This window comes from Porites lutea, chromosome 2 (genome assembly GCF_958299795.1).
Source record: "Porites lutea chromosome 2, jaPorLute2.1, whole genome shotgun sequence".
NCBI classification, from domain to species: Eukaryota; Metazoa; Cnidaria; class Anthozoa; order Scleractinia; family Poritidae; genus Porites; species Porites lutea.
In genome coordinates, this window is record NC_133202.1 from 21304142 (window position 1) to 21329756 (window position 25615).

General features: G+C 39.0%; 1 protein-coding gene across 1 annotated transcript in view; it reads right to left on the minus strand.

The window, feature by feature from the left end:
- Positions 1–25615, minus strand: part of LOC140928006 (uncharacterized) — a 76117-nt gene that overhangs the window by 22667 nt on the left and 27835 nt on the right. Inside the window, exons 5-9 of the mRNA XM_073377722.1 lie at positions 20657–21061; positions 18609–18617; positions 13626–13763; positions 11543–11935; positions 10369–11004 (exon numbers count right to left, since the gene is read on the minus strand). Coding sequence (XP_073233823.1) covers positions 10369–11004; positions 11543–11935; positions 13626–13763; positions 18609–18617; positions 20657–21061 — 1581 coding nt within the window. The remainder of the gene's footprint in view (positions 1–10368; positions 11005–11542; positions 11936–13625; positions 13764–18608; positions 18618–20656; positions 21062–25615) is intronic.

Genomic DNA, 25615 nt, shown 5'->3' on the forward strand with positions numbered 1-25615 from the left:
ATTTCGGTTTCCATTTTTTTCACTTTTCCATTTTTGTTTCTAACTTTTTGATTTTTACCGAACTAGTAAGTTTCACTTTTCAGTTTTTGTTTTTGCTTTTAAATTATATAATGAAAACCAAAACCTAATTATAAACATTAAAAAACGAAAACCAAAAAACCAAAAACCAAAACTTGTAAAGGTCTGTAAAGCCTTTTTATTCGTTTTTTGTTGTTGTTCTTGCTGTTTTTTCTTCACTTGAAAATTACTTTGGATTCAGAAAAACCAATGTTCAAGGAAGAACGGATCAATCCGTCAGTCTGAGGTGGAATAAAAGGTTTTGAACATTTTCAAAGAGGCGAGTATTTTTCTGATAATTGTGCATTCGAGTTGTGAGTCGATTTTCGCCTTCCATCACCGGGCTGAATTAAAACCCGCTTGTATTCTTTTATTAGTAGTTACGGTTACTTTTTTTACATGCCCAGATTTTTATTTACGTTCAGGTTGCAGAACCAGCTTTATCCCTGTCTTCAGTCAAAGAACCATATTGCTAACGCATGCGAGTGAACCATGAAAATTGTGCGCTTAAAACTTTCTCGGAAATAGAAGGCCAAGCTTACTCGAGGAGAAAAGAGTACTTCGATCCTTTTTCTGTTGCTCAAGTAATAATAGTCAGAGGTTTCAATTTTTTTTCTTCATTTTTTATTCAATAGTTTTGTTTTCTTTCTGTACGCAAATTTTCCTTTTCACTCGCTGTGAAATAGAGATCGACAACGGCAGTGACTTCAAAACAATTGTTTCTTTGCCCGTAAACAATTGCTGGAGCTGGATTTGACTAAAGCGAACAAAAAAAACCCTTATGTGCAGTTTTCAGTATTTTATGAACACCCTCGCATGGACCAGTTATCAAAAATGGCTAAATGGTGAATGATAGCTTGGCTGCAAAGCTTGCAACTGTTCTTTTGCTTTTAAGATCTTTAGGTAGGTTCTTTTCGTACAGAAAATTCATTTCTTCGTTTAATGATAATTTGTTGTTTTGCAACCTTATAGAACGCGATTGAAGCTTTTTTTATAGATCACTTAAGCAGAATTTTGTGCATGATGGAATTGTTCTTTGCTTGTTTCATCTCTTTGCAAGCTTAAAGTGGCGTCTATGGTCCTTAAAGTAACCTCAGTCAGTAATTAAATCATATACATAACTGGAAAGACGTTTTTGCAATAATGTAACTTTAACTTTGTTTGAAGGAAATCTTACTTACCCGTAGTTAGGTATAATTTTGACACGTGTGATGCATGTTCAACTTGACAACACCACAAAGCAAAATTTATCTGCGTGAAACGATCAAGTTTAAAAAACTGTAGTTGCTTTGAAACTGATTTTTGGGAATATTTTACTTGATAAAGATTGACCTTTTTTCTGCCCACATATCAACGCAATAACTTCTACATTGGGGATTTTGTTTACATTTAATTTTTGATGATCTGCGAAGCTACGAGTATCCGATCGCCGAGCGTGGGTTTTAAAATATGAGCTCTAGTGCAACAAAGTTCAGTGACTTCAAACACACTGTGGGCAAGCGTTAATTTTTTGGGGCAAATCACTGTCCAAAGATATGTTGTTTTTGTGTCCACAGTGGAGCTCCGGACCTTATATATCCAGGAACTTCCTTATTTGAACACATTTTGTGAATGCATCTTGAAAAAAATCGGACCTACGCATGCACATTTCCAGTACAACGCAAGGAAATTAATGTAGTTAAAGTCCGTTTTACCATGAGGTATTCTTCGAGAAAATTAAGAATTAATGACAAGGTTATAACCACAGCTTCCAACTTTTGAAGACAAATTGCCTGTACTTTCCAGGTTATGAGTGGGAACATTTTATTTTTAGGCAAAAAAATATTTGAAATCCCGCCATTTTTTCAAACCCGGCCAGGGGATTTGAGCAAAAAAGTTCACGCATGCTCATTACGTTTTTCCGCCCTGAAGATCAAGGTGTCCATCCGGCGGAGTGAGGCTTTGTTGACGATGCTAGCCCAGGTACATTTTCTAATTCTACCTCCATTGATTGCTCTAAATCATAAACTGTATTTCTTTTCAACGTACCTTTTAATTCTTCTTTATAACATAGCGCGCGTGCTTGCCCTATATAAGTCCTATTGTGCCGCTATGAACAAAATCTTTATTTACGCACGCCCGTGCGTAAATAAGATGACGTGAGCATTTTTTTTTACCTGGCTGCAAAGTTGTCGTCTTTTAAGCTGCAGTGCACTTTTCCTTCTCTTTATAATACGGAAGAAACCAGCGAAGAACTGCCCAATTTTTCTATCGGCATTGACCTTTTAGGTCCTGATCCAACAAGCAGCAAAAATAAAGCCGAATTAAAAAAACTCGCAAGTTGCGCGTTTCGCAGATTTGTCGAAGACCAGCTGCAGCAAATTTTGGCCGAAAGACATTCACTGAGAACAGAACAGACACCAACTGGTCATCAACAACATTTAAAGGCAAAATTTCCGTTTTTATTGTTTTTAAATTTGTTATGCACTTTGTTATCTCCGGACAATCCGACTGAAGCAGGAAAATTTCTACCGCAATAACAACACAAATTACACAAGAAGACATAAATGTATTACTCACTAAAACAACTGCTGCCAGGTCTTCTCAAGAAGCCGTAATGACCAGCCAATGTTCGTAAATGAATATAAGTTTAAAGAGTTTGACTAATAGTCGCGGGTCGCGGGTCGCGGGTCGCGGGTCCAAAGTCGCGGTCGCGGGTCCGAAGTCGCGGTCGCGGGTCCAATGTCGCGGTCGTGGGTCCAATGTCGCGGTCGCGGGTCCAAAGTCGCGGTCGCGGGTCCAGTGTCGCGGAAGGGAAAAATGATTTGGGGTTCGAGGTAACAGCTGAGTGAAAACGGCTGATATGAACACAAGATAAAGGGAAAAACTCTTTTTTATGCACGATACTCCACGGTTGCCAATTTACAGGTTACGGATGTTAGAGTCAAAAAAATAATGTCTCAAGAAAAGACCTAAAAAAAAAAGCTGGCCGACTTCTGTGTTCAACGCAAGTTTATTTTGTTTTCTTTCTATCGGGCCCAGTTATACTTATGCATAACAGTATCTGATAAAAAAGTTACCATAAGTTACCATGCTTTTTTCTTGTCGAGGAATTGCTCACAAATGCTTAGGGGTTCATTTACTGAAAAATATGCGATGCACTTCATAGACTACAGATTATAAACGTTACAACAACTTAAAGCCTTTTTTTAAAAAAAGCGAACTCGGGCTCAAAAAGCTACGAGTCTGTCGGTAGAAGAAACGAGAACTCTTATATTTAACAAATGTTTTCGACAAAACTGAAAGAAAATGTAAACAGGCGCATGAAACTTCATTCAAGCGGTATTCAAGGCATGAATTTAATATGGAAACAAGTAAAAATCCACAGAAAGGAGTCTGTTCCTCGAAGCAAGATTTTCGCTTAATGCTTTTATTTTTACAACTGAGACGGCAACCCGGAATGTTCAATATAACTTCTTGTTCTCTTCACCTAAATAGCAACCAGGACAACCTGACAATAGGAAGCCATTCAATGTGCGTCTCAGTCAAATCTTGAAAACATGCATCGTAAATAACCAAGTGAGTAAGTAGGTAAGGAAATAATAACGCCCGATATCATGAAGCTGAAAAAGAAAGTAAACCAGACACTGAAAACGGTAAGTTATCGACTCCACCAGAGCTAAGAAAAGACAATAAATTAGGTAAGTAATTCCAGATTCCAGGTACTGGATTGAAGTCTTTGTCAGTAGAACCAAGAGACTTTGGTCTATTCTGTCTTGGTAGAACTTGGATTCCGGATTTCAATCGTTAGTGGGAACAAACTCCTTTCTGTGGACAAGGGAGGATAAAGCTCGAGCTTTATCCCCTCTTGCTGTGGATTATTACTTGTTTCTATATTAAATTCATTCCTTGAATCCGGGGGGGGTACTGCCATATATGGGCTATATAGGTATGTGCCGCTGTGAAGGGTATGGTTTTTCAAGCAGTTTACTCTAGGATAGGGTATATAAATCAGAGAGTTTGGGTCTAGAATAGGGTATCATTTTTCAGGAAACTGATCAGTTGGTTGAAGATTTTATCTAGACTAGGGAAACAGCTACTCTAGGATAGGGGGGGTTTGGGGAGTTTACTCTAGTATAGGGTAGCAAAATTCAGCTGAACTAGCTCTGTTATAGATTAAGGGTTCCAGGATCCCAGCGGCACATCCCCACCCAGAAATTCCTATAGTACCCCCCCGGGCCTTGAATACCCACTTGAATGTACTTTACTGGCACTTAAAGCCCAACGTCTCTCCTCCTCTTTCCAGTTACTTGAGCAAAGAGTTTATTTTGGGAGTTTGCGACCAGGAAGTTTTTCAACAAGCGTTTTCTTTATTTTTGCCGAAAACATTTGTTAAAATTGAAACAGTTCTCGTTTCTTCTACCGACAGACTCGCAGCTTTTCGAGCCCGAGTTAGCCCTTTTTTTATAAAAGGTTTTAAGTTGTTGCAATTGTAACGTATATGATTTATAGTCTATGAAGTATATCGCACATTTTTCAGTGAATGCACCCCTAAGAATTTGTTAGCAATTCATAGACAAGAAGAAAACAATGGTAACTTAGGGTAACATTTTTTATCAGATACTGTTATGCATAAGTACATTCAAAGCTGAATTTATAGATAACTGGGCCCGATAGAAAGAAAAATGAACTTGCGGTGAACACAAAAGTCGGCCAGCTTTTTCTTTTACGTCTTTTCTTGAGACATTATTTTGTTGACTCTAACATCCAGCGCCGTAGCTAGTATGAGGCCAACCGAGGCACTCGCCTCGGTAAAATTTTGACGAATTTCGCCGATCATTTTTATTTTACATAAGCGATCATCGGATATTTTTAACGCATCATGATATTACAAAGAATTCAGCAATTCAGTCAATATACTATGAAAAAATTACCATATCATCGATCTCAAGGGGCTACGTACGTTAACTCAAATTTTTTTTGAACAAATGCAGATCAAAACCATTGGCGAGGTTAACGGTCATCCAGATTATGTAGCTTGTTTCTGATTATTGCTTTTTAAATTCCACTTAAATTAACTCGAAAAAAAGTTACCGAAAGGCCCAGAAAACGCTGCAAATCGCATTTCCGAGAGACTAAAGTTCAAAATTTCTCCGGGGGGGGGGGGGGGCATGCCCCCGAACCCCCCTAGCAACTCCCGCCTGCCCCGGTTGGCCGTTTGGTCTGGCTACGGCACTGACATCCGTAACCTGTAAATTGGCTACCGTAGAGTATCATGCATAAAAACGATTTTTTTCCCTTTATATTTTTTTCATATCACTCGTTTTCACTCAGTTACCTCGAACCCCAAATCATTTTCCCCTGCCGCGCCATTGGACCCGCGACCGCGACTTTGGACCCGCGACCGCGACTGTGGACCCGCGACCCGCGACCAGCGACCCGCGACTATTAGTCAAACTCAAGTTTAAAGAAGGATGACAGTCGTTTTCGCTAAAAACATGTTTTCTGGATTTCGCCGAACAAAACGTAAACATCTTTTCAGCAAATCCAAACCATTCTCCACGACTTCTTACGAACATGTTAGTTTTGATTTTAGGTGAACTTTAAGGCTCTTTTACCTTTGTTTCTTCTTAGTTTCCATTGATCGTTAACGAATAAAGAAGCAAATTTTCTTTCTCACTTTTACAGAAAGAATACTTTCATTCAAACTAGACGATTGTGGCGTGTTCGTAATCAGCCAATAGAACCGTTTGTTATTGTGTGGCGCGTTACGAGAATTTTGCAGTTAATCAAAAAGCAAGCATTTTTGTGAGCTATGTTATAAAAGAATTTGCTCATGCTTTTAGCTGTGCGTATATCGAGTTATGGATGCACTTGGGAAGTTTGGAGAGCACTCAAGAAGCTAGAGTACGCATCTTTCATGCTCTCCAAACTTCCCGCGTGCATCCATAACTCGATATACGCACGCTAAGCATGAACAAATTCTTAAATTTAAGCTGTGGAAATCGCGTTAATCGACTAGATCATCAGAAGGCTTGGATTGGAGGTACTAATGTGCTGTAAGTTACCACATTTGTTAAGCTTTCATTTACACTAGATCGTAATCGCGTAGACTGTATCGCGGGCTCAGGTGTCGACCCATCGAGGTCGAGTACTTTTTTTGAAGTTATCCGCTGACAAGTTACTAATTTTCAATGACCGCAGGCTCAATTTTTTCTTTTTTAAAAGTCATATGAAATATGTTGTGTTTATGTCACTATGGCCCCGCACTATTAAGATTTTGATTTCAAACTAACCTTGGACGCGAAAAGTCAGCCAGTCATTTAGAAATGCTGGCGGGGAAGACCTTTTCTTGCCAAGGTCACGCGCTGGTCACGCTCTACGTCCAATTTTTATGCTCTGATTGGTCAAAATTTGACAGGTGAGTTCATGCGGAAAATTTATGCAGCATCTTGAATCTTGTTTACTTTGACAGCTGAAGCTGACAGAGTTTTGTGTCAACTTGTGATTTTTTCAGCTATCCTCTTCTCCTGGATGTACAAAAATGAAATACAGCTGCTATCAAGTGTTATCTGTTATTCATGGCTAGTTTGTTTATTGGTTTTTGGTTGAGAGATGCGTCGCTTGTCAAAGTCGGAAATCCGATTTCGGATGGCATCGTTTTCGTTTTTCACCTTGCTTGAAAACTCTGAAGCGATACTGGCCTTACTTGAGCTTGATACCTTTCAGGAGCTGCATCTCGAATGGTAAGCCTGAGTAATTATTGTATTTGATGTTTGTTTTTTATATCTAATTTAATGAAGTCGAGCGTAGTTTACGCGGCTATTTAGTTTATGCACGTTTGTAAGATTTGAGGCAATGATCTGACCGAGCATCAGGTTTGATATAAGCTTACAGAACTTAAAAAAATCTTTAGACATTTTCTCACCGCAAATAGAAAGAAAACGTTTCAAAGAATATTTAGTCATAATTCTAGCTGTAAAAGAAAGCTTTGAGCGATTTTCTTGCCTCGAGTTCATCTTTGAAAATAGCAAACACCGGGAAGCCGGCTTTTAAGCTTAAGCTTGAAGACTCAGGATTCTTAGAGACACTTTAATACTTGTCTTCGTGAATGAAAACTGTTGTCTCTGTATATGTTTCACCGAATTATATTTCTTTTATTGATTGTTAGTGGTCTCTATTGTAATTTTAATCGCTGTGCCGTTTGTTTTCAGTCGTTCAGTGTCTACATCGCTTTCACGAGTACTCAAACTGCCGCGCGTGTCAAACGCTTTTGAAGATTACACATCGATAAAATAAACAAAAAAATAAACATAATAAATTATTTATTGTGTTGGAGCGAAACTCTATCAATGTTCATTCAAACAGCACAGCTCATGAGCTGCAAAAGTGAGAACCGGCTGGCCGTATAGGTGATTTTGGAACTTATTTTAACGGTTGAGCTAAAAGCCCAGGCTGCATTCTGTCAGAGGTCTGTATGATAAAAACAGTGCCTCATAGCACTGTTTCACCTCAGATGTGATGTACAAGCGGTCAGTGTAAAACGCAGACTGCGGACTGCAGACTGCAGACTGCGGACCAGGGGTAAAATGCAGACTGAGTGTAAAATGCAGACTGCAGACTAAGAGTAAAACGCAGACTGGGGTAAAATGCAGACCGAGCATAAACTGTAGTCGTGGAAGGGTTTAAGGGCAAAAAAATATTAATCCCGCAAATACCTGTAAACGAACACTTACTTGATGACATCTGCTTTCACAAATCCATTCCTTTCTTCTCTGGAACGTCGTCGACGACCCGAAAACATAATCGCAATCTTGAACCTTTTTTCCATCCGAGAGACTTCACGCTTCAATTTTTGATGCGAAGTTTGCGATATACGTGACCAGGGACCGTGAACTGGTACAACACCACGATGTTTACGCTTAAATGAAAGCTGCTGACCCAAAATACTGTACAGGAATTATGGCGATAAAAACGGGAGTAAGTCATTCCAACAACAAAGAAAGATGTTGTGCACGAAATTTGGATGACCTTCTATGAAAGTATTGCAAATCAAGGTACGCAAACTTAAGCTGTTTGGATGTTCATTGAAACTTCTGGCGAATGTGCAATTGACTTCGACTAGGAAGCGAAGTGTGTAACTGATACCGGCTAGCTATTTCACCGATTTGAAGAAGAAGGAGCACAAATGTTTAAAAAAGTCTACAGTCTTTATTCTGCATTTTACCCCAGCCTGCGTTTTACTCTTAGTCTGCAGTCTGCATTTTACACTCAGTCTGCATTTTACCCCTGGTCCGCAGTCTGCAGTCTGCAGTCCGCAGTCTGCGTTTTACACTGACCGGATGTACAAGTGGTAAAAAGGTTGGTTTTCACTCACCCAGATTTGTTGGCAAGATTTTGTAAAGTAAACTTGTCGAACGCAAAGAATTAGGACTGATATTTTTTCCAGGCGTAATTAATCTACGGTGATTGTGACATCCAAGATGTAACAAGATCCAAGATTGTAACATTGTGACATCCAAGATGACGGCGGTTCTTCCCACTAGCGCAAAAAGAACAAACAAGGGCCGCTAATGTAGAGCTACAGCTTTTATTCGCAATAATAATGTCGCAGATAGGCTGACAGCTTCCTGGTCTGCTATCGAAAAACAAGAAAATGAAAGAAATGTGTGTGATCCCGAACTCTGCAGTGGTTTTTCACTTCGCGGCCGTCGAGTTGTGGAATTGTTAAAATGTCCTGGCTGAGGCTTAGGATTATGGGGCCTGTGACGCCTGTGGGACAGCTCTACGGCTCTCCAACTGCATTAACGAGCCAGTCTCTGGCCCGGGATCGCTACTGTAAATATGTTTCTCAAACTCCGAGAGTGGAGAGACGTATATTTCTGGAACAAATAAGACCCACCGTAGCACCACAACCACGCGAGGGAGACCAGTCTCCAACACGAATTTTGCTGCTGAATTCACATTTTGCTGTGTATAGAAACCAAACAAGCGAACATATAAAGAATAGGAATCAATAGTCCTTTCCTCAAGTTTCTTTGTCAAGGATTAGTGTGCATTGTTGCGCGAACGCTAAGTTTGAATATTCACGTCGCGTATTAAACCTGGTATTTTGCGATCATATCGAAGCGTAAAGGTCAACAATGGTTGTTGATAAGCGAGCAATTATTGTGCAGTTGTGATGGGTTTTGTGGAGCCAGCGAGCAAGAAGCAGGAGCACACGTTACCTGCAGATTAGCCGATGGCAATTTGGAGCGGATTCGTCGATTATTCTCGAATTTATAGCGCTTCGTGTGAAGGCGCGTGGGGATGGTCCGTTTGTTTTGTAGCCAGCCTTAGTGGATAGTACCTAAAATTGCAAAACTCAACAAAATGCCACTTAAACCGGCCAGGAAAGACAAGGATACGTTCAGTTGATGGTATCTTAGCTTTGTTTTGTTATATTTTGATTTTTGGACTATTTTAGTTCATGGGAGTTTCGACGACTCATCGCATGATTATTAATTTGTCCATGTGAATATTAATACATTCATTCAGCGACACATACTACGTCTGGGCCGCCTGTGGGTGACCCCATCTTTTTATTGCATTTTTTTAATGTTCATATCATGAATGTTGATTATGCCAAGTTTCAAAAAAAGGTTGATAGTAGAACAATTTCAAGGGAATTACCTTAAATGTAATCTAAGATGGTTGCTATTTTTTGGGTGTACATATGAGGCTGTAAACTTGATGTAAGATTTGGTTCACTCTTGGCGGTTCTTTGCAAAATATTTTTCTCTAAAATCACTTAGCCTTTCCTTCAAAAGTCACATGAATGTGCTGTAAAGTTATCTTAAATCTTGGAATACAAGTTTATTGTTTGATTTAAATTATAAATTTATTAATGGGAGCTTCGCTTTTAGGCCTGGCTAAATCTATATATTATCAGACTATGTAAATACAGCAAAAAGGTTTGTATAATTGAAGCCTTCTCAAACAGAAAGGAAGCAAAACTCTTTATAACTCGCACTGGTGAAAAGAGAATATTTTAGTAGTACTTATTTTAGTGTTGTACTCCTCTACTGCAAAAAAGGAAAAAAACTTTGATACAGAATGAGCTAGAATTTCAGCCATTAAAGAAATGGGTAAAAAATTGAACTTTAGTTTGAACCAACACTCCATGTGCGACCACCTTCCACGTCAGTGGCTACACACAACCATATTAATCATTATTGTATTAACCATTTTCTTTCATGTTTCCTTCTAAAACAGAATTGGAAGTGATCAATATTTTAAAATCGCTTTAAAAAGATAAATTATAAAAAAATCAAAACAAACAGCATTAAATACCTTTATGATCCTTGAAAATGGATTCTGTATAGACAGGTTTGTCAGCTGACTGATCCCTTGTTTCGCCGGCATAAGGAAACCAAGGACTTATTTCCTTAGAGGACCTGCTGTAAGTCTCCTTTGAAACCTTGAGTGTTACTTCTTCAAGAGATTCATTGCGATTTCCTTTGACACCCTGACTCCTTTGCCTCTGAGCATACTGGCCCTGAGCGTCTAAAACGGAACGATTTCTTTGTCTCTCAGCAGACTGGTTCTGAACTTTTCCAACATCTGGACTATTCTGTTCCTCAGTAGAGTGGCTCTGGGTTTCTCCAATAACCTGAGTCCTTTGTCCGTCAGTAGACTGATTCTGAGTTTGTTCAACATCCTCAGTTGTCACATACTTCCTCAGTGTTTCATCAACAATCTGAGTCATGTTTTCCGTATCGTCAGCAACGTACACTTGAGCGTTTTGAAGAGTTTGGGTTGTAGTTTCCCTCTCAGAAGACTGGATAAGGTCATCCACACGCTGGATGCTGCATTCCTGTTCAGATTGATTCTGCACATTCTCTTCAACACACAAGATCCTTGTTTCATCGGGCGCTTGATATATGGGTGGAGATAAGACTTGCCTTTCTGCCACACTTTGATTGCTCTCTTAGTAGCCCGGGGAGAAATAGAAAAAAGAACCAACAGCAAAAAATGACACCAAGAACTCATTACAATAAACTCTATTTTTAAGCACAAATACTCGAAGATGAACCACGATCGATACGTCTTATATATTAACAAGGGTTTGTTAAGAAAGGAAAGAAAACAATTTTACCTGATTCTAATAGATTCTCTACCAGTTTCATGGAGGTTTACTTTTAACGTATAATGCAAGTACACCGTAGGTACGCAAGATATGTTTTAGGATTTTAGGCCATTAACATTGCATCGTTGTTTTAACAGTTCAGTATATAAAAAATTAATGAAAACGGGAAAGAATCCACCCTGAAAACAAAACTTTAAAGTTAGTGAAAACAGTGAAAACGTTGCCACCAAAAATAAATGTAATAGTCACTATCACACTTATTATCATTAATAACACCATCGAATTGGGTGCTTCTACAAAATCACTAGCCTGGTAAAACATGTTAAACTTATTTATCGTTAATTTGTATCACAAACGTTTCCCCATAACATAACCCACCTGTATTATTCAAAAGAAAGTCTTTGCACGCCAGGTAGTCTTCTTCCAAAATAGTTGTCTTAAACTTCACAGACGTCAAGTGAAATCTCCTCTTTATATCATCTGTCAGTAGGCATTTTTCGGCAACTACATTCAAATAACCAGAACGGTAGTCTCGCCATAGTTGTTCAAGGATTTCTGGATTTTCACACTCCACTGATACTCGTAGCAAATTAACATGTTCCTCAGTTGGGTTTGGGTCATGAAGTGACCTTATTTTCTGCAGATAAGCCGGACGTTCCTTAAGAGATCTGCCAACGTCTTCTTTGTTTGCTAATTCCTCAGCAAGGCTCTCTTGCTTTCTGTTCATGTCCTGAGCACTTCCTCGTTCCATGTTTGGTATTTGATCTTTGCCTATGAGATCAGTGTTTGCTTGGTCAAGGCCGGAAAAGAAAAAAAGGGTTCTTTGCCATATCATAATTTGGAAAGGGCATTTTAAAGGTTAAGTAAGAAGAAGTTTTAAATTTATTATAGTTTAGCGGCTTGATATATTGAAATTGTCCAAAAAATTAGCACATACATCATAATACCTCCATTTTAAGATTACTTATACAACTCAAGTGTTTCCTACTGAATATTAGGGACCAAAAGCTAATAAGCTCTTTGATGAATATGTTCTGTTTCGTTTTTTTTTTTTTTACATCGAATTCATACTCTATTCGAGGTAGCGTCTGTATATATTCTCAATTACTTCCTAAATGATTAACCCTTTTAATAGGCCGGGTTAAAATGCAAAATATTGTCTTTGCCAAATACGTACCGTGACGTTTCCAAAATTTAGAGTGACAAGTCATAAATCGGTATGATTCAAAGTTTCAAAGTCCCCATATTGCATTACTTGAACAATACCTGTTCTATTTTTAGTTTTATTACATCGAGGATCACGCACCAAAGAGGGCAAGGTTGACAATGATTTACAAAGGCGAGATTGAAGAACTCATAAGAGTTCAAGGCTAAAAAAAATTCCTCAACCCCTTAAGGAAAAAAAGGAAAAGTCTCCCAAAAACAGTTTCCTCCCCTCACTTCACAGACAACTATTACAAACGCCACCTTCTAATAATTCAAAGCAGTGACTGTGTCTATTCCTATTATTAGGTTAGGTTATTTAACAATTATTCGCCGAAGGCGAAGTTAATATTGTTGAATAATCCCCGAGACGAAGTCGAGGGGATTATTCAACAATATTAACTGAGCCTGAGGTGAATAATTGTTTTAGTATATTCACACGAAGTGATCTCAACAGAATCAGAAAGGAAACCATTAAAAAACGACTAGTTTGATTGACGGGTGAATTCATGCGTGAACACGAAGCCGTAAACAGTGGATGCGCAAAAGTTCGATCTTTACAGTGTCTTCAAACATGGCAAATGAGTTTTGTAAGCTTTAGCATCAACGGTTTAAAAGAAAACGCCGAAAATTTAAATTACTACCCAATTCTGAGAAGAAAAGTATCTAGAGCTTTATTTGTTTCTGTCAACTCACCGTGAATGAGAAAGTTTTCTTCGTCGCTTCTTGCAAATGCTGTCAACAGCGGCTGCGATCAAGGTGAGCGTTGATTATCTCCAAAGTTCTTTGCCTTGTTAACTTGCTGGCACGTACAATTTTCGAAAATATTTGTCTTCCTTTCTTCTCCATAAATTAACTTCTATTTATAGGTAAAATTGGTCTTGCGAGAAAATCCCGAAATCACAAAACAGTGACAAAGCGACCTCGTTTTCCTCTTTAGTGGTAAACATAGCTTCGAGCGTACAAAAAGTCAGCTAAAGTAAACCGCTTCACAATAAATCACGCTGCTTAAACACCATGAAGTCTTTTCTTGCCTTCAAAGTCATCAGCACTTGGATATTCGTGTATTTTCAAAAAGGTTTTACTTTGAAACTTTGGCAAAACACCCAGTTCACGACAGCGATTTTGTTCGGCTTTATATTCACCGCCTAGCGCGGTGAATATAACGTCATAGTCCGAGATAGCTAACCAATCAGATTTCTTGAATTACCAAGATCACTGAGTGTGTATATACTAATAAGTGTTATTTCACACTTACCATTCACTGAAAAGTGCAGTGTGACTTGTTCAGAGTCTACAGCAGATACACGGCTATGAGTTTCGCCAGCAGCTTGAGCGTAACAGTGATCTTGAAGCAAGTTAATTCCCTTTTTAGCCGACGGCTCTTGATAGCGTTCTAAATTATCTGAGACAAAAAGAAAATCTACACTGAATTTTTAGTCTTTATAGTAGAGTCGGACAAAAAGCTGACAAACATCTGACTAAAGGCAATCACTAAGGCAATCAAACTAATTGAAAGGAAGTCGAAACGACACCAACGAAACAACAACCGTGAGCTATATAATAGTCCCAATCTCAGTTACGTTAACTTCCAGTCCTCTTACAGGGCTATTTCCTGCTTAAAATACCATAGATCCAGAGCTCCGTTCTTATGACCATGCTGATGATTTGAAAAAGCTTCTCGGCAATTCGAGACTCGCCCTTAGGAGTTATGTAAGAAACACAAATTCTGGCAGCCAGGGTATGCTTACGATGGATTAGGAGCGAATTATGTAGAAGAATGGAAGTCATTGTCATTAGTAAATGAAGGTACCGCTGAAACTCTCCCATGTTCAAACGGGTACAGTTAGACTTTTTAAAAAACTAAAATGATAGTAAAAAAAAAAAACACAATCTAAATTTATATCAGTGAAGTGTACTCAAATCCAAAGTAAAGCACACCAAACACCAACTACGCAGAAAACGAAACTGCAAAAAGTAAAGACATTCCCTCACAACAGTAGAAATCGCGCACGGAATCATTAAAAAGTCAGCGCTTACTTGACAATCATGTCTTCTGAGTTTGAAATTGAGACACTGAAAATCGTTCTCAAAAATTTTATGGTTATAATGAAAGGTATGTGTTGAAATGTGTATGGTATTCGTTTATTGTTGTCTCAGAAAATTAACTTTGTTATTGCTTGTTGAAGACCAGCAGTACGCGGTGGAAACGTCTCTATCAATACCAAAGTGATTACAGTAAATCAAATGATAAACAAGCCCTGTCAAATTTATTCAGGTGCAAAGATAACAAAACAATGAATACTGGAATTGACGTCAAACATTTCTTCTCTACTCCCTGAGATCAATCCAGTGCGGCAAGATTGATCCAATAACAAGGAGCACAGTTTCAGTATCGTCAATATTTTGGCTACAATGGAAAAAGCTCAAACTATTTAACGTTTCGCGCAGCTTCACAAGTTTTTTATGTAGTAACTAGGTTTTAGCTATTGGTTATTAGAAAATACCTGGATGGATTTCACTTGACACATCCGTTTCTTGAAAAACTTCCAGTTGGGTTAATTTCTGACTCTACGTAGGTGAACCTGCTAACATGAATTATAAACAATTATAGGATGAGGTTTTTGTGATGTCCAGGGTAATCAAGGTCGAGGTAGGGGTTATCAGCCGAAGCCGGCTAGCTTGTCCAGCCCTGGTCAAATTTGGAAGATTCGAGCAATATTACGTTGATACAATGGTATACTGCCAGCAGTATACAATAGCAACCTCGTTTCCAGGTTACAGCGCGGCAGCCTAAATATTCTGGCATTTTTAACTCAGGAAAAAAGAAAAAAAGGAAGAGTCCACAGCAATTTAAAAACTGTGCCCAGAAAGAGGCAAATGTTCCAAAGAAAGTCTACGCAGAGGTAAAGTTTCTTAAGAACCTAGAAATATTTGGAATGACTGATAAAACAAGAACCGAATTCGGCTTTCGCGGTATCTTATGTAGAATAATGCACGTAGATCTCGAAGGAAAACCCTCCTCGATCTGGGTAATTCTTCAACCATATGGGAGGCGAATTCAATAATTTACCATTGCCCATTCTCTGGGGGTAGGGGGATTAAAAGACCTGTAACACAATAGTTTGACAACTTTTTATACAACTTTTTCAGATAAGTGGGACCCGCGGTCATCCAGACCCTGAGATAAAACATTTTTCGGCCCTTCGGGCCTCAGTTTGGTCTTATCACAAGGGACCGGGAAGTAGAAAACTATATTCTGATTAATCATATTTTGTTATTAGATAAATATTATATCTACTGTAGGAAATGTCATAATAGCTTTCCTTCAATTAGAGGTTTTATTGCTAGGGCAAGACGTGTCTTCAATATCGAGCTCCATATCGCCAGGGAGAAAAATAAACTTCTCTTTCATTTTCAAAAGCGGGAGAAGCTAACTAATGCTAACTAATGCACTTAATACCAGTTGATGCACAAACGGCTTGGAAACTAAAATTTCGAGGACGTTTTTGGACTTTTTACATTTAGGGCATGAATTTTTCGTCATTTCAGGCCACGGAACCTAAAAATGAGCCTAGCTAGCTGTAAAAAGGGGCAACACGGAGGCAATACGTCCTAGCCGGCATGATCACATGCTGTTTACGGAAAATTCCCTCATTCATGTCAGGAAATTCTGTATTTTAAAGCCTCCCCTAGGGCATGACTCAGCAATTGAGGACATTTCTGCTACGTTTTCAATGTTGGTTAGCATGCAAGGATTTTTCCCATGCCTATCGTCAATGATTTGCTCACTGGTAATAGAGGGGGTGCCCCCAGAGTGGTTTTGCATTGAAATTGGCATGCAACAGAATTTCGCATGCCCTGTAAGCATAATTTGAGGTTCCGTGACCTCCTCACCCAGGCCGCGAGAGGCCTAGGTTCTAGTAATAAGTAATTCATACCCAGCAAAATCTCCGGCATGCCGGGCATGCCATATTTCCTGGCATGCCCGGCATGCCAAATTCTCAGGCTTGCCGGGCGTGCCATAATCTGGGTCATGCCGGGCATGCCAAAATCGGTCTCTGGCATGCTCTCAACGCACAGATTATAATTCCTTGAATCTACAGATACTTAAGCCTGGCTAAAAAAAAAAAAACTAAACAGATCACAGTGCTTATCGTTTGATGTACGGTTTATAGATCATTTACACGATGACGTCATTGCTAGTCCTCTCATTTTTATAGATTTGGTTGTCCCAGCGAAGTTTAAATAACAAAAGCTCTAATTTTCACAAGAAAGTAAAACCCTGAGGGATTCTGCCGTAGTAATAAAACAGTGTCATCGTGGAGATGACCTGTTGGGGGATTGTAAAAACGGCCTCACCCCTTTTAATGAGTCTTTAATAGGATTCCCATTTCACATTGCGAATAAAATGGAATTGACTGAAATCAGTAAAAATAAAGACAGAGACTATTTTCATTGCATAATAAAATGCATCTATGTTCCATGAAAGCTTTTAAAAATACAAGGTTATAGAATATCTTTCAACGTTCATTACATTACAAACTGAGCTAAGCTCCAAAATCACTGTCCATTATTCAGTAAATTATGATGTTCGACAATGCAATGTGCTTGAATATAACGTTCCAATTACAAATCTCTCTAACGCAATTTCTTTTTTTTCTTTCTTTTCTTTCTTTTTTTGATAAGGAGTCTGAGTTCCTCTTTCTTGTTTTGTAGGCTTGCCAGGGATTATTGTTTATGTGTCATTACCAGAGTCTGTGTTCTTTGTTTTTAACTCAAAATAAGTCAGTAATAACTGACAGTATCAAAGAATTGCTCTCTAGAAAAGTAATTATCTCCTCGTCATGTCTGGAAGTTACCTGTAACAAAAAAGAAATGGAATGTTAACACATGCAAGGGCAATATGAAAAAATGAAATAGAACGTGTAGTGCTCAGCTTCTCTTAAGATATTTTCATACTGGCTTGTTGAGTCTGTTAAAGGTCGCAACTAATTGTCTGAGGCTAATTTCACAAGGTGTGCAATTGAGATAAATGCATGGTAAATAAAGTGAAAGAAACGTGGTTTCACATCAGCCAATTTACATTGCGTTGTTCGATGATGTTTACACGCTCTTCTACTGCGAAATAAACCTTTGCATTTGGGTTTGCAAGTCAAGATTATCCAGAGTTTGACTGACACTCGAACAACAGTTTCATTTTTAAGCAGGTAAGGTGAAGACCCATATAAAGCAGGAATATGTAAAGGAAACTCATCGAAAACTTTTTCGCATCTTTGTGGCGATATTCTCTCATGGCCCGTCAACTGATTACTGGGGGTTGTGAAGAAAAAATACATTAGGACCAAAGGTTAAAGCCTGTCCTGTTACATCATTTTGCATGTTACCTAGAGTTCTAATAAACAGGTCATAAAATAGGATTTAACGAGAGCGAATTTGTTTCTCAATCGGTGTATAAAAAAAGTAAAGCTATCAAATGAGAAGTTTATAAAGTATCAAAATTATTAAATTAAAAGCTCAAATAATTAGGAAAATTCCTATACGAAAATAATGCTAGAGACATTAAATTGATCCGATAAAATTCTCAGAAAATATGTCGAATAAAAGCCTCATTGCTTGCTTTTGTTTTTGCGTAAAGGTAGCCAAGTTGAAAAAGCGACTAAATCTTAGTTTTTTACGTTGAACATGTTTATTAGCTTAGTTTTCGTCCGTTTTAAAAGCTTTATAACCCAATCATAATTTTCGGGTTAAAATAGTACAAAGTCATTTCAAAAACTATGTTTATTTAAAGAAGAGTCGGCAAACGTGAACATTTTGTAATTCAGAAATCGGACCCAGCCAGGTTATTTAAGCTTAGAATTTTTTGCATTTAAGCGTCCTATAAATTTACCAGAATCGCCTCTCAAAGGCTTACTGTAGTAAAGCATTTTGTAGTACACTCGTAGACAAGCAATGTAAGGCATAAGTGGTTACTTGGATAAGACATCCAAAAGAAAAATGAGTTTTGTGGACCTAAACGCACATTCACAGACTGCTTATTGAGTTGTTTACTACAGCAGCATGTTCATTTTTTTAAAGCAAAATCCAAATCTGATTTTGGCATTTGATTTACGGATATTTTATTTTGTCTCCAAAAGTGATTGGTTTCTATATTTTTGAAGTTTTCTATAGTCTTCTTAATAGCAGAAGAAGATTACAAGACGTAGAAACAGAAACAATCCGAAGTGAACGAGTTGAAAACTACTTATGCCTGAGAGTTCTTAGCATGCTGAACAGCAAGATAAACTGAATGCCAAAAGGATAATTCACAGGATTTGTTCGATATTCAGGCTTTTTCTTTACCAAATTAATACTAAATTTGTACTTACAGTCTCTCGCAGAATCCATTTCTGGTCCAGCATTCACCAACATCTCAACCATGCACCGCACGAAAAAAACAAAGACAAACAAGTGCGAAGAGACATGACGACATCGTGACGCCACAACTGCCACGCTACAATAAACTAAATTCATCGTCATCCGAAAAACACTTCTGCGGAAATTCGGCCTTTTTCGTGCGAGCTCGGGGTATCTTCGGATGGAGCAGATGACGTTTCTGAAAGGACTATCGTCAGCAAGGAGTAAAACAGTTTGCAAAATTCGCATAGCCGACAAGAAGCGCACTGAAAACCTAAGCAAAATCTCTCTGAGAAGGCAGTCCAAACTCACCAAATCAGAACGTCTTTGCAGTATTAACGTCGTACTCTCGTACTGACTTGAACGTCCTGGTAAGCTTAATTTTCACCAGTCTTTTAATGCTGTTGACCAAGAAACATTCCGACGCGATAGAACTTAAGCATGGATATAAAGTTTATACTGACGGGGAAGATTGTTATCTTATTGTTTAAAAAGCTTTTCCGCGATCAAATTTAAATCTGGACCCAGAAATGTCAGTATCGCTTTGAAATAAAAGGATTAATTGATCTGTAATTGCAAGTGAAGTATTCTATTTTATGCATGAATAATGTTGTTTTGTTGTGCTTTTTATTTATAAATCCAGGCTTCTGTCTTCAGTTTTGCCAGTCGATCCCGTGACATACATTGTGACAAACATAACTTTTTTTGTTATAATCTGCATTTATTGCCAGGCATGAAACCTGTAACTTCAAGCTCCCTAAGATATATTTGGCGATAATGTGATTCTCAGGATATGATTGCTGGAGCGAACATCAAAATCAGTCACGCTGGGCATGCCAATTTCATACCCGGCATGCCCAGCATGGCAAACCCAACTGGCTGTACGATCTGCATGCCCGGCATGCCAAACCAGACGAGCAAAAACTGGGAATGAATTATCAACCCGGCGAGAGATCTGGGACCTAAGTTTAGCTAAGTCAATTTTGGGCTGCGAGGGCATGAACCCATTTTTTCCATGCCTATGACATGTAATTTCTAAGTACCAATGTTCCCTTGAATTTTGTCATGCCTAAATATATAAAATTTTCCCTGTCTCATTAATACTCAGACTGAATGCAATTTTTACGCTCGCTAGGCATGTTCAACTGAAAATCATGCCCATACCCTCGTTCGAAACAAAATGCTATCAAATTTTAGTTTCCAAGCCGTTCACAGAGGTTCGTAAAAATTGCCACTCTCTTTCTTAGCAGGCATCTCGATTGTTGTCGTTGTCGAAAGCAGAAAGATTTAAGATCTAAGAACATTTAAGATTTGCAAACTTTCTAAGTTTAGGAAAACATGTAGAAACCTCCGTGACAGTTGTTTTTGAATAGCGTGAAAATCCATGCTGAAATAGTTCCTAATGATGTAATGGTCTAGAACTGGAAACGTAAAGGATCTTGGGATTGTAAAACACGTGCGAGATTGAAGGAGACAAGAATGTTTGTAGAAAGTTGTTCGACCTAGTTCCTGTTGATGTGATTAAACCGAGCTAATTGGAGTCAGATAGTTATTTGATGTCTCGTCTTGGTATCTTAGCGTTTACGGAACCGAACAGTCGTTGTTGTTGTAGTATACATATATATTTTTTGTTGTTATTGTTATCATTTTTCTTTTTTCTTTTAGGTTAGTATCTATTTAAGTGGAATTGTACAATTTAATTTATTTAATTAATGTTTATTCTTAAATAACATTGTAAAACTTGTCTTTAATTCAATTCAATAAAAACTGTTAAAAATAAATCAATCAAAAATAAATAAAAAATAAGGGACCGGGCCCCTCCGCTGATTCCGCCACTGATACTAGTCTGCTCATTTGTTACATTTAAAAACTAAGGTAACTGTGATGAATTACCTGTTAGAAACCGTTTGCAAACCAAGTAATCTTCTTGTGAAATTGTTGTCTTCAACTTGACAAACTCTACATGTAGTCTCCTCTTGATGTCATCTGTCAAAAGGTATTCCTCGGCAACCGAATTTAGGTGACCAGAGCAGTAGTCCTTCCATAGCTCTTCAAGGATTTCAATAGTGCGACACTCCACTGTTATTTTCAAACTACCTTCAATTGCCTCCTTTACTTTAACTTGACGGACTCCTTCCAAATAGTAAAATAGGCACTTAGCCTTTTCTTTGTTTGGAATATCAGCTGCCATTGTGTCAAAAAATTGGTTTGCCATCTCCTTCATCAAAGACGTAAGATCTCCACGGTGATCATTTTGAAAGGTGGCACTCTCTAATTCAATCACCACAGGAACGGTACCTTTAACATAACCAAATCATTTGCTTGTTTAGATTTCTACATTTCACGAATCAAACATTTGGAGATATAGCTTTCACTTGCTAAAAAAAAACCCTCACCATTAGCTCAACGGTTTTTGTAAACGTGGCCTTCATAGCTGGTCATACGTTATACGATTTTGCTTTTTTTTTTCTATTCTTCATCAGCCTTAATTGGATGTTACTACCCGATGGAACTATGAACTCAGTAGGAGATGATAAAGAAAATCTTCTCTTTCGCCGAAACTGCAGCAGTTAACTTATCATCTGCCAAGACAAAATTATCTGCTTTCTTTGCATATCTATACTTGTAGTTTTAGCCATAGCATAAATCGTCTTGAATTATGAAGGGCAAGGTTGAAAGTCAGCGGCGCGACCAGGCTTAGACACTATTCGCGCTTTGAAGCATACACAGGGAATAGTTCTCAAGTCCCACAAAGTTTGGCTATGACAATCTTAGTCATAATTTGCTGAAACAATGCCGAAAAAGATGAAATTAAGTACGTCGTTTTTGTCGGGTACACAGGAAACCAAATTGTGACACTCACGGGCATTTTTGTCTTATTTTTGGCAACATAGTTATTTTAACTAACTCGAGTACGCTGATTGCGAAAATCGTTGTTGCCAAGCTCAATTCTTGTGTTAAGGAGGAGTTTTGGAGTATTTCATTGTGACATAATTGTGATATTTTTCGTGACAATTTTATCAATTAAATTATATAAAAATAAGCCAGTCTTTCATAGCACAAATTCTTGGCATTTGCCAATTCTTCCCCCTTTTCCTTCGTCTAGGTAAACGTTGAGGAGAGCCAGACTGCTTAAAATGTAGATGAATGGCGACATCTAAAAAGAAACGGAGCTGCAGTGATGCCCTCAATTCAGATTCTGAGGAGATATAGCTTTCCTGCAACTAACGACGAGAGGTGTGCAAAAGCTGTAAAGGCGCAGAAAATGTTTGTGATGAACAAAATACAGAGACAGTTAAAGACGTAAGAGATATAAACGCTTATGATGGAACTATTTCTTATTTATGCTGTCTACAATAGCACAGGATCGTTATTTTGAATTTACGCACAAAGTGAAAATAGAGCGCTTGAAGGAAAAGCTATTAAATAGCCCACCGCCCAAATGCAGGAAAAAGCGCGTGAATTGACAACGAGGCGGCCTCCGTGTCATAAAGAGGGCAAGAATCAGAAGTAATAGGAGAGGTGTCGCACCTGTAAAGTGGGGTCTTTGTGTATTTTGCCAACAATTAAAACCCCCGAGAACTGAGCACTCATATCCGTTACGGCATTCAATGGTAACAATTCAGTTATTGCAATTGAATCATCATATCTGGATAATAAAATGAGATTCAACCTTGCTGGGGCCATTGATCTCACTGCTGCAAAGAGAAAGTATCACAAGAAGTGTCTGAGCGCTTATAAGTACCACACCTTCAGAAACGAGAAATCTTCTAAGATCGCTAGGATTTTTATCTGTTCTGAGATCCACTATGCAACAGATCGTAAGCAAATACTCCAGCTATCTGACGTATGGTTGAGGTATAACAAGCTAGCGCAAGAAACCAGTACACAAATACCGAAGTCGTTTATCAGCAGGGGAATATCATTTAAAGAGAGGCTCACAAAAAAGTTGGAGACTTGTTCAAATTTGTCCAGCAACTGACGCTGGACGTTTCAGAGAGAGAACCAATACTTGCTTCGCGCAAATATTGCCATAAGATCATTGCAGACAGTTCCTACCTGAGTAATGACGCTGCTATGATGACAAAATGCTCACAACGCCTCACTATAAGCCACAAGAAGACGATTTTTTGTCGTTGATTCATGTCGCATTAAAACGTAGAAGGGAACTGATGGATACCCCGGGGCACCAGGGATTTGACGATTCCGAAGAGGCAACGCTAGCTCTGTGCCAGACAGCTTATACAATACCTTTTTTTAAAACTTGCTGTTCGGGGGTATAAAGCTTAAATAGGGCGCTGATAGTGATTGCAACGACCAAAACCATCACATTTATGTCTTAAGCATTGCTTAAGGTATTGTGCACGCTGCTAATGATGGAGCAGGTGTTCCTTGGCAGTACTCTTTATCAGGCGATGCGTTCAGGGCTGTTAGTAGAACTGTTACACAAGGCGAGGCATATGCAGCTACAGGCAAATTCTCAAGTTGGACACCTCACTAGCGCAAGACCCAGTCTTGTCTATAAATAAGGAGAACTACAACGCTGTCGCACCTAATCTAAACCCGGAGAATTTCACGAAGTTCACAGCTGATATTATTGGCAACAGCGATTCGTCACTAGATGGAACACCTTCCACGCAACACTGGCAGCAGCTTGGCAAAGAGGTCCAAGTAAAACAAAGCTTAGGGAAGCTTGAGGTCTGCCGACAAAACTGACCACCCTTTCAAGTCGTGTACGCCAAAAGTGTCCCGGTGTTTACAAAACCTAATGAGTGGTATACTGTTTTTATACTTCTGTTTGTTGTCAGGCACTCATTGCGAAACCGTTACCTCTTAACGCAGATGAGACAGGCTAGACGCCAGCTGAAGCCATAGATTGGTCCCTGTCTTTATGACCCTCATTTCAATTCCAGAAGCTTGTTCTCATGCCGGTGCACCACTAGCTCTGCAACGTTTGCCCGTAAATGCAGAAATTCGTATTTCACGTGTACTGGGCAATGCGGATGCACGGAGGTTAATGCTTACTGCGGTATAAATCGTTCCTAAAACGCTTTAATCCTTATGTAAAAAAGAAATCAGTATTAGCTTAGTGTTTTTCAAGTGATTAGAAGATTGTTAACAACATTTACATTATTGACTAACAGTATGGATAGATTGAAACCTGAGAGTAAGCAGCTTTTATGACCGGAAAGTTGCTAAACTTAAACAAACCAACGTTAGGCGGTGGTGGAAAGAAATCGAAGGCCTCACTGGGCTGCGGTGTTCGGAAAGTTGGGTGCAGCAAATGCTAGAAGTTCAATTAGAGTCCACTGAGGTGCTGGCTAACAGCTTTAACATCTTTTTGGCTGGTGTTACTGCTGACTTTGTGCCGTTGCCTCAAATTATCCCTGGTTCATTTTTCCCGGTCCGCTAACACCTGCTGGTTGACACACGTATGGTTTACAAGGCCCTGAGAGGCATTAAATCGAACAAGTCAGGGGGGCCTGATCCCATCCCGGGGAAAGTCTGGAAAGAGTTTGCTTTTGAACTTTCACCAGTCATCACTAATATCTACGACGCCTCGATGGTACAAGGATACGTCCCTGTGCCTCTTAAGCAATCCGAAGTTGTCCCTGTACCAAAATGTTCGCCACCCAAAGTAGTTGAACAAGATCTGCCGCCTATTTCTCTCTCGCCCCATATTGCAAAGGTCATGGAAGGGCTTACGCTGGATTCCCTCTTCAAGCAAGTCTGTGACAAGCTCGACACTCACCAGTTTGCCCTGGCCGGGAAGTCCACAACCCACGCTCTTGTTTTCTTCCTCCAAGTCATCCTTGAGGCCCTTGACTAAGGTGACACTTATATGCACGCATCTTCTTTACTGATTTCAGTAAAGGTTTTGATTTAGTCGATCACAATATCCTTATCCAATAAGGAATGGAGCTGCTGGGCGTGCATGAGGCCAATATCAGATGGATCGGCTCGTTTTTGACGGACCGTTCACAATGAATGTGAATCGGTCAGGTTTATTCGCATCCAGTTACACCGAATGGGGGAATACCACAAGGAACAAAACTTTCGCCATTGCTGTTCGCTACATTAGTGAACAATCTCTGTAGGGAGTAGAGATATAGGATTAAATACGTTGATGATACCTCGGTATTTGAATCTATTCCTCGATGTTCGCCTAGCTACCTTCCATTTATCGCCGCAAATATTAACACCTACGCTTCCATGCGTAACATGCGGCTTAATGTGAAAAAATGTAAAGATATGGTTATCAACTTTTTGAAGTATCAACCCACTGTTATATCACCGATTCAGCTTAATGGTATAGTCATTGATAGAGTATCTAGTTATAAACTCTTGGCGTTTATTATCTCTAATGACCTCTCTTGGAACGAACATTGTGACAGTATCCATAAAAAGCTATTAAGCGATTGTTTGTGCTGCGGACCCTCAAGAGAGTTGGACTAGGCACTAACGATCTCGTTTTAGTCTATTGTAGTATTGTTAGATCCATTGTTGAGTACGCCTCGCCAGTTTGGGCTGCGATCCCTTTATATCTGGACGAGTTAATTGAGTCTGTACAGCGGAAAGCTCTCAAAATAATATTTGGCCGGGTAGACTATACGGAGGCCTTGGTCTTGGCCGGCCTGGAGTCTCTTAGTGACTAGAGAGTAGGAGCTTGTAAGTGGTTTATGGCTACTGCACGCCAAATATCCCCCCTTAAGAACATCATCCCCTCCCCCGCCGCTATTGAGTCTCATTACAGTATAAGGGTCCAACTTCCAAGATGTCAACAAGGTCATACCAGGAGAATTAATGACTTTGTAACTTATAAATTTCAGTGAATGTATGTAAATGATTAAT